The sequence below is a fragment of the Papio anubis genome, chromosome 7, assembly GCF_008728515.1.
Source record: "Papio anubis isolate 15944 chromosome 7, Panubis1.0, whole genome shotgun sequence".
NCBI classification, from domain to species: Eukaryota; Metazoa; Chordata; class Mammalia; order Primates; family Cercopithecidae; genus Papio; species Papio anubis.
The window spans coordinates 69,018,883-69,034,281 of NC_044982.1; the positions used below are offsets into that span (position 1 = coordinate 69,018,883).

Genomic DNA, 15,399 nt, shown 5'->3' on the forward strand with positions numbered 1-15,399 from the left:
ATTGATGGACATTTGGGTTGGTTCCAAGTGTTTCCTATTGTGAACAGGTCTGCAATAAACATACGTGTGCATATGTCTTTATTGTAAAATGATTTATAATCTTTTGGGTATATACCCAGTAATGGGATGGCTGGGTCAAATGGTATTTCTAGTTCTAGATCCTTGAGGAATCATCACACTGTCTCCCACCATGGTTAACTAATTTACACTCCCACCAACAGTGTAAAAGTGTTTCTATTTCTCCATATCCTCTCAGCATCTGTTATTTCCTGACTTTTTAATGATTACCATTCTAACTGGCATGAGATGGTATCTCATTGTGGTTTTGATTTGCATTTCTCTGATGACCAGTGATGATGAGCATTTTTTGATATGTCTGTTGGCTGCATAAATGTCTTCTTTTGAGAAGTGTCTGTTCATATGCTTTGCTCACTTTTTGATATGGATGTTTGTTTTTTTCTTGTAAATTTGTTTAAGTCCAAACAAATCATGTAGATTCTGGATATTAGCCCATTGTCAGATGGGTAGATTGCAAAAATTTTCTCCCATTCTGTAGGTTGCTTGTTCACTCTGATGATAGTTTCTTTTGCTGTGCAGAAGCTCCTTAGTTTAATTAGATCCCATTTGTCCATTTTGGCTTTTGTTGCCATTGCTTTTGGTGTTTTAGTCATGAAGTCTTTGCCCATACCTGTGTCCTGAATAGTATTGCCTAGGTTTTCTCCTAGGGTTTTTATGGTTTTAGGTCTTATATTTAAGTCTTTAATTCATCTTGAATTAATTTTTGTATAAGGTGTAAGGAAGGGATCCAGTTTCAGCTTTCTATATATGGCTAGCCAGTTTTCTCAGCACCATTTATTAAATAGGGAATCCTTTCCCCATGGCTTGTTTTTGTCAGGTTTGTCAAAGATCAGATGGTTGTAGATGTGTGGTGTTATTTCTGAGGCCTCTGTTCTGTTCCATTGGTCTCTATATATGTTTTGGTACCAGTACCATGCTCTTTTGGTTACAGTAGCCTTGTAGTATAGTTTGAAGTCAGGTAGTGTGATGTCTCCAGCTTTGCTCTTTTTGCTTAGGATTGTCTTGGCTATGTGTGCTCTTTTTTGGTTCCATATGAACATTAGTTTTTTCCAATTCTGTGAAGAAAGTCATTAGTAGCTTGATAGATTGGCATTGAATCTATAAATTACCTTGGGCAGCATGGCCATTTTCATGATATTGATTATTCCTATCCATGAGCATGGAATGTTCTTCCATTTGTCTGTCCTCTTTTATTTCATTGAGCAGTGGTTTGTAGCTCTCTTTGAAGGGGTCTTTCGCATCCCTTGTCAGTTGGATTCCTAGGTATTTTATTCTCTTTGAAGCAATTGTGAATGAGAATTCCCTCATGATTTGGCTCTCTATTTGTCTGTTATTAGTGCATAGGAATGCTTGTGATTTTTGCACATTGATTTTGTATCCTGAGACTTTGCTGAAGTTGCTTCTCACCTTAAGGAGGTTTTGGGCTGAGATAATGGGGTTTTCTAAATATACAATCATGTCATCTGCAAACAGGGACAATTTGACTTCCTCTTTTCTTAATCGAATATAATTTATTTCTTTCTCTTGCCTGATTGCTCTAGCCAGAACTTCCAACACTATGTTGAATAGGAGTGGTGACAGAGAACATCCTTGTCTTGTGCCAGTTTCAAAGGGAATGCTTCCAGTTTTTGCCCATTCAGTATGATATTGGCTGTGGGTTTGTCATAAATAGCTCTTATTATTTTGAGATACGTTCCATCAATACCGAGTTTATTGAGAAGTTTTAGCATAAAGGCTGCTGAATTTTGCCAAAGGCTTTTTCTGCATTTAATGAGATAATCATGTGGTTTCTGTCATTAGTTCTGTTTATGTGATGGATTATATTTGTTGATGTGCATAAGTTGAACCAGCCTTGTGTCCCAGGGATGAAGCTGACTTGATCGTGGTAGATAAGCTTTTTGACGTGCTGCTGGATTCAGTTTGCCAGTATTTTACTGAGGATTTTCACAGCGATGTTCACCAGGGATATTGGTCCGAAATTCTCTTTTTCTTTTTGTTGTGTCTCCGCCTGGCTTTCGTATAATGATGATGCTGGCCTCATAAAATGAGTTCGGGAGGATTCCCTCTTTTTCTATTGACTGGAATAGTTTCAGAAGGAATGGTACCAGCTCCTCTTTGTACCTCTGGTAGAATTCGGCTGTGAATCTGTCTGGTTCTGGACTCTTTTTGGTGGTTGGCTATTAATTATTGCCTCAATTTCAGAGCCTGTTATTGGTCTATTTAGAGAACCAACTTCCTCCTAGGTTAGTCTAGGGAGGGTGTATGTGTCCAGGAATTTATCCATTTTTTCTAGATTTTCTAGTTTATTTGCATAGAGGTGTTTATAGTATTCTCTGATGGTAGTTTGTATTTTTGTGGGATCAGTGGTGATATCCCCTTTATCATTTTTAATTGCAGCTATTTGATTCTTCCCTCTCTTCTTCTTTATTAGTCTGGCTAGTGTTCTATCAATTTTGTTGATCTTTTCAAAACACTAGTTCCTGGATTCATTTATTTTTTGGAGTGATTTTTGTGTCTCTATCTTCTTCAGTTCTATTCTGATCTTAGTTATTTCTTACCTTGTGCTAACTTTTGAATTTGTTTGCTTTTGCTTCTCTAGTTCTTTTAATTGTGATGTTAGGGTGTCAATTTTAGATCTTTCTTGCTTTGTATTGTGGACAGTTAGTGCTATAAATTTCCCTCCACACACTGCTTTACATGTGTCCCAGAGATTCTGGTACATTGTGTCTTTGTTCTCATTGGTTTCAAAGAACATCTTTATTTCTGCCTTCAGTTCGTTATTTACCTAGTAGTCATTCAGAAGCAGGTTGTTCGGTTTCCATGTAGTTGTGCAGTTTGAGTGAGTTTCTTAATCCTGAGTTCTAATTTGATTGCCCTGTGGTCTGAGAGACAGTTTGCTGTGATTTCTGTTCTTTGACATTTGCTGAGGAGTGCTTTACTTCCAATTATGTGGTCAATTTTAGAATAGGTGCAGTGTGGTGCTGAGGAAAATGTATATTCTGTTGATTTTTTTGTGGGGGAGGGAGTTCTGTAGATCTCTACTAGGTCTGCTTGGTGCTGAGCTGAGTTCAAGTCCTGGATATCCTTGTTAACCTCCTCTCTCATTGATCTGTCTAATATTGACAGTGGGGTGTTAAAGTCTCCCATTATCATTGTGTGGGAGTCTAAATCTCTTTTTAGGTCTCTAACGACTTGCTTTATGAAGCTGGGTGCTCCTGTAACGAATCTGGGTGCTCCTGTATTGGGTGCATATATATTTCGGACAGTTAGCTCTTCTTGTTGAAGTGATCCCTTTACCACTACATAATGGCCCTCTTTGTCTCTTTTGATCTTTGTTGGTTTAAAGTCTGTTTTATCAGAGACAAGGATTGCAAACTCTGCTTTTTTTTATTTTCCATTTGCTTGGTAGATCTTCCTCCATTCCTTTATTTTGAGCCTATTTGTGTCTCTGCATGTGAGATGGGTCTCCTGAATACAGCACACTGATGGGTCTTGACTATCCAATTTGCCAGTCTGGGTCTTTTAATTGGGTCATTTAGCCTATTTACATTTAATATTGTTATATGTGAATTTGATCCTGTCATTATGATGTTAGCTGGTTAATTTGCCTATTAATTGATACAGTTTCTTCATAGCATCGGTGGTCTTTACAATTTGGCATGTTTTTGCAGTGGCTTGTACCAATTGTTCCTTTCCATGTTTAGTGCTTCCTTCAGGAGCTCTTGTAAGGCACGACTGGTGGTGACAAAATCTCACAGCATTTCCTTTTCTGTAATGGATTTTATTTCTCCTTCACTTATGAAGCTTAGTTTGTCTAGATATGAAATTCTGGGTTGAAAATTCTTTTCCTTAAGAATGTTGAATATTGGCCCCCACTCTCTTCTGGCTTGTAGGGTTTCCTCTGAGAGATCAGCTGAAAGTCGGCTTCCCTTTGCATGTAACCCAACCTTCATGGCTGCCCATAACATTTATTCCTTCATTTCACCCTTGGTGAATTTGACAATTATGTTTCTTGGGTTTGCTCTTCTCAAGGAGTGTCTTTGTGGTGTTCTTTATATTTCCTGAATTTGAATGTTGGCATTCCTTGCTAGGTTGGGGAAGTTCTCCTGGATAATATCCTGAAGAGTATTCTCCAACTCAGTTTTATTCTGCCTGTCACTTTCAGGTACACCAATCAAACGTAGATTTGGTCTTTTCACATAGTGTTTCTTTTTACTTTTCTCTAATCTTGTCATCTCACTTTATTTAATTAAGTTGATCTTCAATCACCGATATCCTTTCTTGCTCTTGATCGAATCGCCTACTAAAGCTTGTGCATGTGTCATGAAGTTCTCGTGCCATGGTTTTCAGTTTCATCAGGTCCTTTAAGGTCTTCTCTACACTGTTTATTCTAGTTAGCCATTCTTCTAACTTTTTTTCAAGGCTTTTAGCTTCCTTGTGATGGGTTTGAATATGCTCCTTTAGCTCAGAGAATTTTGTTATTACCAACCTTTTGAAGCCGCCTTCTGTCAGCTCATCAAATTCATTCTCCATCCAGCTTTGTTCCCTTTCTGGCGAGCAGCTGTGATCCTTTGGTGGAGGACAGGCGCTCTGGTTTTTAGAATTTTCAGCTTTTCTGCTCTGTTTTCTTCTCATCTTTGTGGTTTTATCTACCTTTGGTCTGTGATTTTTGTGACCTACAGGTGAGGTTTTGGTGTGGATGTCCTTTTTGTTGATGTTGATGCTATTCCTTTCTGTTTGTTAGTTTTTCTTCTAACATTCAGGTCCCTCAGCTGCAGGTCTGTTGGAGTTTGCTGGAGGTCCACTCCAGAGCCTGTTTGCCTGGGCATCACCAGCAGAAGCTGCTGAACAGCAAATATTGCTGCCTGATCCTTCCTCTGGAAGCTTCTGCATGAGGTGTCTGCTGGCCCCTACTGGGACGTGTCTCCCAGTTAGACTACAGGGGTGTCAGGAACCCACTTGAGGAGGCAGTCTGTCCATTCTCAGAGCTCAAATGCCATGCTGGCAGAACCACTTCTCTCTTCAGAGTTGTCAGACAGGGACATTTAAGTCTGCAGAAGTTGTCCACTGCCTTTTGTTCAGCTATGCCCTGCCCTCAGAGATGGAGTCTATAGAGGCAGTAAGCCTTGCTGAGCTGCAGTGGGCTCTACCCAGTTCAAGCTTCCTGGCCACTTTGTTTACCTTGAAGCCTCAGCAATGGCAGATGCCAGATGCCCCTCCCCCAACTAGGCTGCAGCCTCACAGGTGGATCTCAGACTGCCATGCTCGCAGTGAGTCATGCTTCATGGGTGTGGGACCCAGCAAGGCAGGCACAGGAGAGAATCTCCTGGTCTGCTGGTTGGTAAGACTGTGGGAAAAGCACAGTATTTGGGTGGGACTGTACCGATTTTCCAGGTACAGTCTGTCATAGCTTCCCATGGCTAGGAAAAAGAAATCCCCGATCCCTTGTGCTTCCTGAGTGAGGTGATGCCCTGCCCTGCTTTGGCTCGCCCTCCGTGGGCTGCATGCATTGTCTAACCAGTCCCAATGAGATGAACCAGGTACCTCAGTTGGAAATACAGAAATCACCCATCTTCTGTGTCGATCATGCTGGGAGCAGCAGACTAGAGCTGTTCCTATTCAGTCATCTTGGCCATTCAGTAAAGTTATTTAATTTAAAACATTATCTGAGACAATGCTATTTCTACTTTTGAGTGTATAAAAAAATTTTTTTTAATGAAATGATGATGATAGTTGATGAGATCTAAAAAATAAAAGGTTAATAACACATCCAAAGATTTTTTGAAAATCAAATTGGTCTGTGGGAATGACTGTTTTAGGGAATTTTGGTCATGTATAGAAATTGAAGGATTACATATAAAGAAACCTTTGAAATTTGTATTTATTTGTAGACTTTAAGCAAACAGAGCCAAATCAGATCCTGTCAAAAGTTACTGATTGTGATTTACAATGAAATGAGATCTACCTATACATCATCGTGTTCTTAGAATATAATGTACATTGTGAATAACTAGATATAGTTTATGACTGAATACAAACCCAATCTTTAAACTTACAAATATATATAATACCTACACAAATCAAAAGTTTCAAGGTACACTGGTAGTAAAGATTAAAATGCACAAATTCTAAACTGTTTTAAAATGGTCTATTTTAAAACTACTGACTTACATAACTTTGGCTATTAATCAAAATATAACTTTGGGGATATTGAGGAAATGGTCGAGATGACATTTTCAAATAAGAAGTAGTGGGAAGTAAGAAACCTTGATGTGAGCACTGCTTCATAGTGTAAAACTGACAAAATAATTGTTAAGTAAAAAGGTGTATCTTTGAAATTGAAGGTGACTAGCTATGTGAATGCTGTAATGCTGTTAACAATACATAAAGAAGGTTAAAATATATTCTATTACATGTATTCTATGTATTCTATTACAGTGGTTCTATTACATTAAAGGTGTCTCAGAAAATTCTGCTACAATGTTCAAGTCCAATAAATTAACAAGTGACTTCTTTGCCTGGTAAGCTATTTGTTAACATTTTGCTAGCTGTCAAAAGGACTGACAGATTATGCAGCTTAATTTAAATTTTAATAAAAATGCAAAGATCATTCAAAATAAACACATATAATTATGCACTGTGAAAAGCAGTATTGAATACTTCAGAAGAGCAACACAAGAAAATTAATTTCACCCTACTGGTTTTTATGCACCTACAAGTCTCAGACTGCAATGTCACAGATGATCTCAACTCAAGCAGGATTATTGAAAAGCTGAATGAGTTGAGGTGGTAACTTGACTGCCTCTTCCCCTTGCTAATAACTTTGCCTATTAACTTGGGACTGTGAAATGATTTAAATAGTATGGCCTCCACGAACTGATGATCAGTTATTAAATAAAAATGGTCTGCCCTACATGGTAACATTAGTTCCCAAGAAAATGACTTTTTTGACCCCAAATATGGCATCTGGTATCCAATCTAAAAAAGTTTACTGGGTTAATTCTACTTTTGTCTTAAACTATTAATATGATCAATAAATACATACTGTTTAGTTCCCAAAAGAAAGTGTTTTGTTTTGTTTCATGTGTTTGAAGTATTAAAAGATCATTTAACTTACTTTTGAACTTTTTCATTGGTTACTTGGGAGGCCTCTATGGCATGTTGAAGTTGTAATTCCATATTTGCTCGCTCTGTCAGAGCTTGTTGCAGTTGAGTAGCCAGTTCCTCATTTTGTTGTTGAGTGATGGAAACAATGTTCTCTCTGTTTTTTAAAGCTTCTTCATATGTACTCAGGGCATAGTTAAACTGATCCTTCAGATTTTCTTCTTGAGATAAAGATTTGTGTAAACTGAGAAAATATTAAAAAATAATTTAAAGATAAGTAATGTAGACTGAGTGATCTATGATCTATTTAACAAAAACCTCCATTTAGAATCTCTAATTCTAAAAATCAATAAATACTTAAATGAGCAAATGAAAATAATTTTTATGTCACAACATATAAAATTGATAATTTTTCTGCTTCTAGGCTGAAAACCCAGACAAATGACTGTGCTACCAAAGCATACAAAAAGATGCTGCAAGATGTTAATTTAATTAAATCAGTGTAAATATTACATTCAATTTTCTTTAAAAGGAATAGAGAACTGGAAAATAAAGTATCTCTAGGCAAATATAAGAATGTAATAAGCTGAAAGAAGTGAGAAGAGAATGGGCATTGGTTTAGGAGGTTGAGGGTCTATTCTTCCAAGCACTTAATGAGAATGGATGAGGTTTATGCAAATACTGACCAGCCTTCTACACAGCATTTTCTACTTGTCACAGTTGAGATATAAATGAATTTAAAATCACTGGTCAGATTGCACAGAAATAATATGTATTCATATATATGTGTGTATATATATATTTTTTTGGCTAATGAATCTTATAACAAATACATCTACTCATTAAGTCATACAGAGAAATAGCATATAAATTAAGACTAAATGAATGCAGAAGAAAATGCAGACAAATAGAATCCTAAAATGCTAAAGGTCAAATCTTTGATATGTCATTACCACCTACCACCTGAGGTTATTCTGAAATGGCACCAAGCACCTCACTCAATTAAATAAAGACATTTTGAAAATATAAATATTTAATAAGAGAAATTTAAAATCCACACAGGAGATGTTCTTTTTTATTAAATATCATTTCAGTATATGCATACAAAGGAAATGTCGATTGGAGACATTTGAAGTAAAACAACTTAACTATATAATATAGATTGATAATGTGAAGGAAAGCAATATCATTATTAAACCTGCAAAAAGCTAGTCAGTGAACTTTGGCATTGTCCTAATACCTCGTGTGATACTTTCTTTAAAACTGTTCAAACTAATTATACATTTCCTTTTTTAGTTTAAGTTACCTATAAGCCTTTACAGTATGCTTATTTTGGAGAAGGCGTCCCATAGAACTAGGATGGACATGAAACAAGGACAGTCAGCATACCAGATGAAATCATTTCAGGATTCAAATTCCTTCCTAAGAATACAGACTGTTACTAAGCCCTGGTCAATTGGCTACTACCTAGAAAATTAGAATGGTATGTAGTGCCACATTTGTGGAGTGCAAAAAAATATCTTTTTTCATGGTTTTCACATTGTTATTAATCTAACTAACCCTACTTCATTTCTTCTCAGTTTTTTCTACCAACCTATGTGCCTAAGGACTGTCTCTTGCCCATTTTCCTATTTTTTCTGTGTCCTCTCACTTTCTGCATCTCGTCTGTTCCAAGTTCCAATTTTCTTTAGCTCACCCTCTGTATCTCCTTGAAAGACGCAAGAAAGAAAGAAATTAAAAAGAAACAAACTAAAAGCTAAACCTTAACAAAGGTACTTTATGTTCTTTATGCTTAAAACATTATTAGTTATATTTTGATTTGTTAACTACATTTTAAATTACACAAGGTGCATATATACAAAGTATTCAGCTTGAAAAAATGTGAAGAACAAAATACAGAACAAACACAGAAATCTAGAAGACCCTTAGTGTTCCCTCCCATTTTTCCCCTCCCCAAAAGGTAAGTACTAATCCAACCTTTATCAAAATGTAAATTGCCTATTTTTAAACTTTTTGTCTGGCTTATTTTCCTCAACAATTGGTATGTGAAGTTCACCTTGCTGTTGCATATCATTCATTGCTTTTTATTGCTATAAAATATTCTGTTATATACATATGCCATAACTTATTTAACTATTCCACTGTTGTTGCTATGAATATTCTTGTACATGTCTTTTGATGGACCTAGGTATTCATGTCTAAAGTAGAATTTCTCCAAGGGTATGCATTATTTTCAGATTTAGTACACTGATAATAGATGCTGATTTAGATTTAGATGCTGCTAATAGTCTTCTAAATTAGTTGTACCAATTTATACTCCCATCAGCAAAATATGAGAGTTTCAATTGCTTTATATCCTCCCTCAGAATGACATTGGCAAGTGCTTTTAACTTTAGTTATTTTAATATGGATGCAGTGATATTTCATTCTATTCATATTGTCTTATGTACGTGTATGTTGATTGATTGATTGAGACAAGGTCTCACTGTTTCCCAGGCTGACCTTGAACTCCTGGGCTCAAACAATCCTCCTGCCTCAGCCTCTTGAGTAGCTTGGACTATGGGCATATGCCACCATGCCTGACTCTTAATGCTGTCTTTTGATGAAGGTAAGTTCTCAATTTAAATAAAGTTCAATTTATCATTGTTTCTTTAATGGCAATGCTTTTTGTAAACTGTTTAAAAAATCTTAGCCTACTCCATTCCCTTATATTTTAACTTTACGTATATGGCCTAATTTAAAACTCAGTGAGACAGCTTAGTTTGGGAATTCTGCATTTGTCTATCATGCCTAAAGCAGTAACCAGTATACTGTAACCAATTAGAATCAATGATTAAGTTTTAAAAATCTCACCATTATTAAAATTATGAGCATCCTGATTTAATTTCCTAATCACTCCTCACTTCCTAGTCTTTTATCATTTAATTTTTAGGGGGCAAATTTATACCTGATTTTGATTTTTCTCTCAGATGGACATGTTTGGATTGTACCCGCAAGTTTAAAAGCTTCTTAGCATTCAAAATGTATTGGAAACCTGTTAATTACCACCAAGACTTTCCCAAACAAGGGACATGATCTTTTTAAAAAGATGGAAGTAGATAATGTCACTTAAAATCCTGCAATAGCATTTTCTTGCATTTTTAAGAGAATACAGTATCTAAAAATAAATGCTATATGTTAACTCACTAAATGTCACAACTTGCATGAGAAGTCCTATTAATATTCCTTTTTTGGGGGGTGCGAGCAAGATGGCCAAATAGGAACAGCTCCAGCCTCCAGCTCCGAGTGTGAGTGACACATGAGACAGGTGATTTCTGCATTTTCAACTGAGGTACTGGGTTCATCTCACTGGGGAGTGCTGGACAATCAGTGCTGGTCAGCTAGTGCAGCCCAACCAGCCAGAGCTGAAGCAGGGCAAGGCATGGCTTCACTTGGGAAGTGCAAGGGGGAATGGAATCCCTTTAGAAACTGAGACACACAACACCTGGAAAATCGGGTAACTCCCACGCTAATACTGCGCTTTACCAAGGGTCTCAGCTAACTGCAAGGCAGCAGCCAGGCTGGGGGAGGGGTGCCCGCCATTGCTGAGACTTAAGTAGGTAAACAAAGCCTCCGGGAAGCTCGAACAGGGTGGAGCTCACAGCAGCTCAAGGAGGCCTGCCTGTCTCTGTAGACTCCACCTCTGGGGACAAGGCATAGCAAAGAAAAAAAAAAAGCATCAGCAGAAACGTCTGCAGATGTCCATGACCCTGTCTGACAGCTTTGAAGAGAGCAGTGGCTCTCCCAGCCCAGAGGCTGAGATCTGAGAATGGACAGTCTGCCTGCTCAAGTGGGTCCCTGACCCCTGAGTAGCCTAACTGGGAGACATCCCCCCACTAGGTGCAGACCAACAACTCACACCTCACACGGCCGGGTACACCCCTGAGATGAAGCTTCCAGAGCAAGAATCAGACAGCAGCACTCGCTGTTCAGCAATATTCTATCTTTTGCAGCCTCCGCTGCTGATACGCAGGAAAACAGGGTCTGGAGTGGACCTCAAGCAATCTCCAACAGACCTACGGCTGAGGGTCCTGACTGTTAGAAGGAAAACTAACAAACAGAAAGGACACCCACACCAAAACCTCATCAGTTCATCACCAGTATCAAAGACAAAAGGCAGATAAAACCACAAAGATGGGGAAAAAGCAGGGCAGAACAGCTGGAAATTCAAAATATTCAAAAAATCAGAGTGCATCTCCCCCTCCAAAGGAACGCAGCTCATCGCCAGCAATGGATCAAAGCTGGACGGAGAATGACTCTGACGAGTTGAGAGAAGAAGGTGTCAGTCGATCAAACTTCTCAGAGCTAAAGGAGGAACTACGTACCCAGCGCAAAGAAACTAAAAATCTTGAAAAGAGAATAGAAGAATGGATAACTAGAATAATCAATGCAGAGAAGGCCACAAACGAACTGACAGAGATAAAAACTATAACACGAGAAGTACGTGAAAAATGCACAAGCTTCAGTAACCGAATCGATCAACTGGAAGAAAGAGTATCAATGATTGAAGATCAAATGAATGAAATGAAGCAAGAAGAGAAGTCTAAAGGAAAAAAAGGAAAAAGAAATGAACAAAGCCTCCAAGAAATATAGGATTATGTGAAAAGACCAAATCTACGTCTGATTGGTGTGCCTGAAAGTGAGGGGGAAAATGGAACCAAGTCGGACAACACTCTTCAGGATATCATCCAGGAGAACTTCCCCAACCTAGTAAGGCAGGCCAACATTCAAATTCAGGAAATACAGAGAATGCCGCAAAGATACTCCTCGAGAAGAGCAACTCCAAGACACATAATTGTCAGATTCACCAAAGTTGAAATGAAGGACAAAATGTTAAGGGCAGCCAGAGAGAAAGGTTGGGTTACCCACAAAGGAAAGCCCATCAGACTGACAGCAGATCTCTCAGCAGAAACTCTCCAAGCCAGAAGACAGTGGGGGCCAATATTCAACATTCTTAAACAAAAGAATTTTCAACCCAGAATTATATCCAGCCAAACTGAGTTTCATAAGTGAAGGAGAAATAAAATCCTTTATAGACAAGCAAATGCTTAGAGATTTTGTCAACACCAGGCCTGCCCTAAAAGAGATCCTGAAGGAAGCATTAACATGGAAAGGAACAATCGGTACCAGCCATTGCAAAAACATGCCAAAATGTAAAGACCATCAATGCTAGGAAGAAACTGCATCAACTAATGAGTAAAATAACCAGCTAATATCATAATGACAGGATCAAGTTCACACATAACAATATTAACCTTAAATGTAAATGGACTAAATGGTCCAACTAAAAGACACAGACTGGCAAATTGCATAGTCAAGACCCATCAGGTTGCTGTATTCAGGAGACCCATCTCACATGCAGAGACACACATAGGCTCAAAATAAAGGGATGGAGGAAGATCTACCAAGCAAATGGAGAACAAAAAAAGGAAAGGGTTGCAATCCTAGTCTCTGATAAAACAGACTTTAAACCATCACAGATCAAAAGAGACAAAGAAGGCCATTACATAATGGTAAAGGGATCAATTCAACAGGAAGAGCTAACTATCCTAAATATATATGCACCCAATACAGGAGCACCCAGATTCATAAAGCAAGTCCTTAGAGACTTACAAAGAGACTTAGACTCTCATACATTAATAATGGGAGACTTCAACACCCCACTGTCAACATTAGACAGATCAACGAGACAGAAAGTTAAAAAGGATATCCAGGGATTGAACTCAACTCTGCACCAAGCGGACCTAATAGACATCTACAGAACTCTCCACCCCAAATCATCAGAATATACATTCTTCTCAGCACCATATTGCACTTATTCCAAAATTGACCACATAGCTGGAAGTAAAGCACTCCTCAGCAAATGGAAAAGAATAGAAATTATAACAAACTGTCTCTCAGACCACAGTGCAATCAAACTAGAACTCAGGACTAAGAAAATCAATCAAAACCACTCAACTACATGGAAACTGAACAACCTGCTCCTGAATGACTACTGGGTACATAACGAAATGAAGGCAGAAATAAAGATGTTCTTTGAAACCAATGAGAACAAAGATACAACATACCAGAATCTCCGGGACACATTTAAAGCAGTGTGTAGAGGGAAATTTATAGCACTAAATGCCCACAAGAGAAAGCAGGAAAGATCTAAAATTGACACCCTAACATCACAATTAAATGAACTAGAGAAGCAAGAGCAAACACATTCAAAAGCTAGCAGAAGGCAAGAAATAACTAAGATCAGAGCAGAACTGAAGGAGATAGAGACACAAAAAACCCTCCAAAAAATCAATGAATCCAGGAGCTGGTTTTTTGAAAAGATCAACAAAATAGATAGACCACTAGCAAGACTAATAAAAAAGAAAAGAGAGAAGAATCAAATAGACGCAATAAAAAATGATAAAGGGGATATCACCACCAACTCCACAGAAATAGAAACTACCATCAGAGAATACTATAAACACCTCTATGTAAATAAACTAGAAAACCTAGAAGAAATGGCTAATTTCTTGGACACTTACACTCTCCCAAGACTAAACCAGGAAGAAGCTGAATCCCTGAATAGACCAATAGCGGGCTTTGAAATTGAGGCAATAATTAATAGCTTACCAACCAAAAAAGCCCAGGAACCAGATGGATTCACAGCTGAATTCTACCGGAGGTACAAGAAGGAGTGGTACCATTCCTTCTGAAACGTTTCCAATCAATAGAAAAAGAAGGAATCCTCCCTAACTAATTTTATGAGGCCAACATCATCCTGATACCAAAGCCTGGCAGAGACACAGCAAAAAAAGAGAATTTTAGACCAATATCCCTGATAAACATTGATGCAAAAATCCTCAATAAAATACTGGCAAACTGAATCCAGCAGCACATCAAAAAGCCTATCCACCATGATCAAGTGGGCTTCATCCCTGGGATGCAAGGCTGGTTCAACATTCGCAAATCAATAAACGTAATCCAGCATATAAACAGAACCAAAGACAAAAACCACATGATTATCTCAATAGATGGAGAAAAGGCCTTTGACAAAATTCAACAGCCCTTCATGCTAAAAACTCTCAATAAATTCGGTATTGATGGAACGTATCTCAAAATCATAAGAGCTATTTATGACAAACCCACAGCCAATATCATACTGAATGGGCAAAAACTGGAAAAATTCCCTTTGAAAACTGGCACAAGACAGGGATGCCCTCTCTCACCACTCCTGTTCAACATAGTGTTGGAAGTTCTGACTAGGGCAATCAGGCAAGAGAAAGAAATAAAGGGTATTCACTTAGAAAAAGAAGAAGTCAAAATGTCCCTGTCTGCAGATGACATGATTGTATATTTAGAAAACCCCATTGTCTCAGCCCAAAACCTCCTTAAGCTGATAAGCAACTTCAGCAAAGTCTCAGGATACAAAATCAATGTGCAAAAATCACAAGCATTCTTATCCACCAGTAACAGACAAACAGAGAGCCAAATCAGGAATGAACTTCCATTCACAATTGCTTCAAAGAGAATAAAATACCTAGGAATCCAATTTACAAGGGATGTAAAGGACCTCTTCAAGGAGAACTACAAACCACTGCTCAGTGAAATAAAGGAGGACACAAACAAATGGAAGAACATGCCATGCTCATGGATAGAAAGAATCAATATTGTGAAAATGGCCATACTGCCCAAGGTAATCTATAGATTCAATGCCATCCCCATTAAGCTACCAATGAGTTTCTTCACAGAATTGGAAAAAACTGCTTTAAAGTTCATATGCAACCAAAAAAGACCCCGCATTGCCAAGATAATCCTAAGTCAAAAGAACAAAGCTGGAGGCATCACACTATCTGACTTCAAAATGTACTACAAGGCTACAGAAACCAAAACAGCATGGTAGTGGTAGCAAAACAGAGATATGGACCAATGGAACAGAATAGAGCTCTCAGAAATAATACCACACATCTACAGCCATCTGATCTTTGACAAACCTGAGAAAAACAAGAAATGGGGAAAGGATTCCCTATTTAATAAATGGTGCTGGGAAAATTGGCTAGACATAAGTAGAAAGCTGAAACTGGATCCTTTCCTTACTCCTTATATGAAAATTAATTCAAGAGGGATTAGAGACTTAAATGTTAGACCTAATACCATAAAAACCCTAGAAGAAAACCTAGGTAATACTATTCAGGACAT

The 15,399-nt window shown here is 37.9% G+C and overlaps 1 protein-coding gene across 3 annotated transcripts in view; it reads right to left on the minus strand.

Moving 5' to 3' along the window:
- Window positions 1-15,399, minus strand: part of MIPOL1 (mirror-image polydactyly 1) — a 384,568-nt gene that overhangs the window by 64,066 nt on the left and 305,103 nt on the right. For all 3 annotated transcript variants that reach the window (XR_649664.4, XM_031668175.1, XM_009211427.3), the window contains one exon: window positions 7,196-7,426. Coding sequence is in view for 2 of the 3 variants with exons in the window: in XM_031668175.1 (XP_031524035.1) it covers window positions 7,196-7,426 (231 nt within the window). In the remaining variant the exon portion in view is untranslated. The remainder of the gene's footprint in view (window positions 1-7,195; window positions 7,427-15,399) is intronic.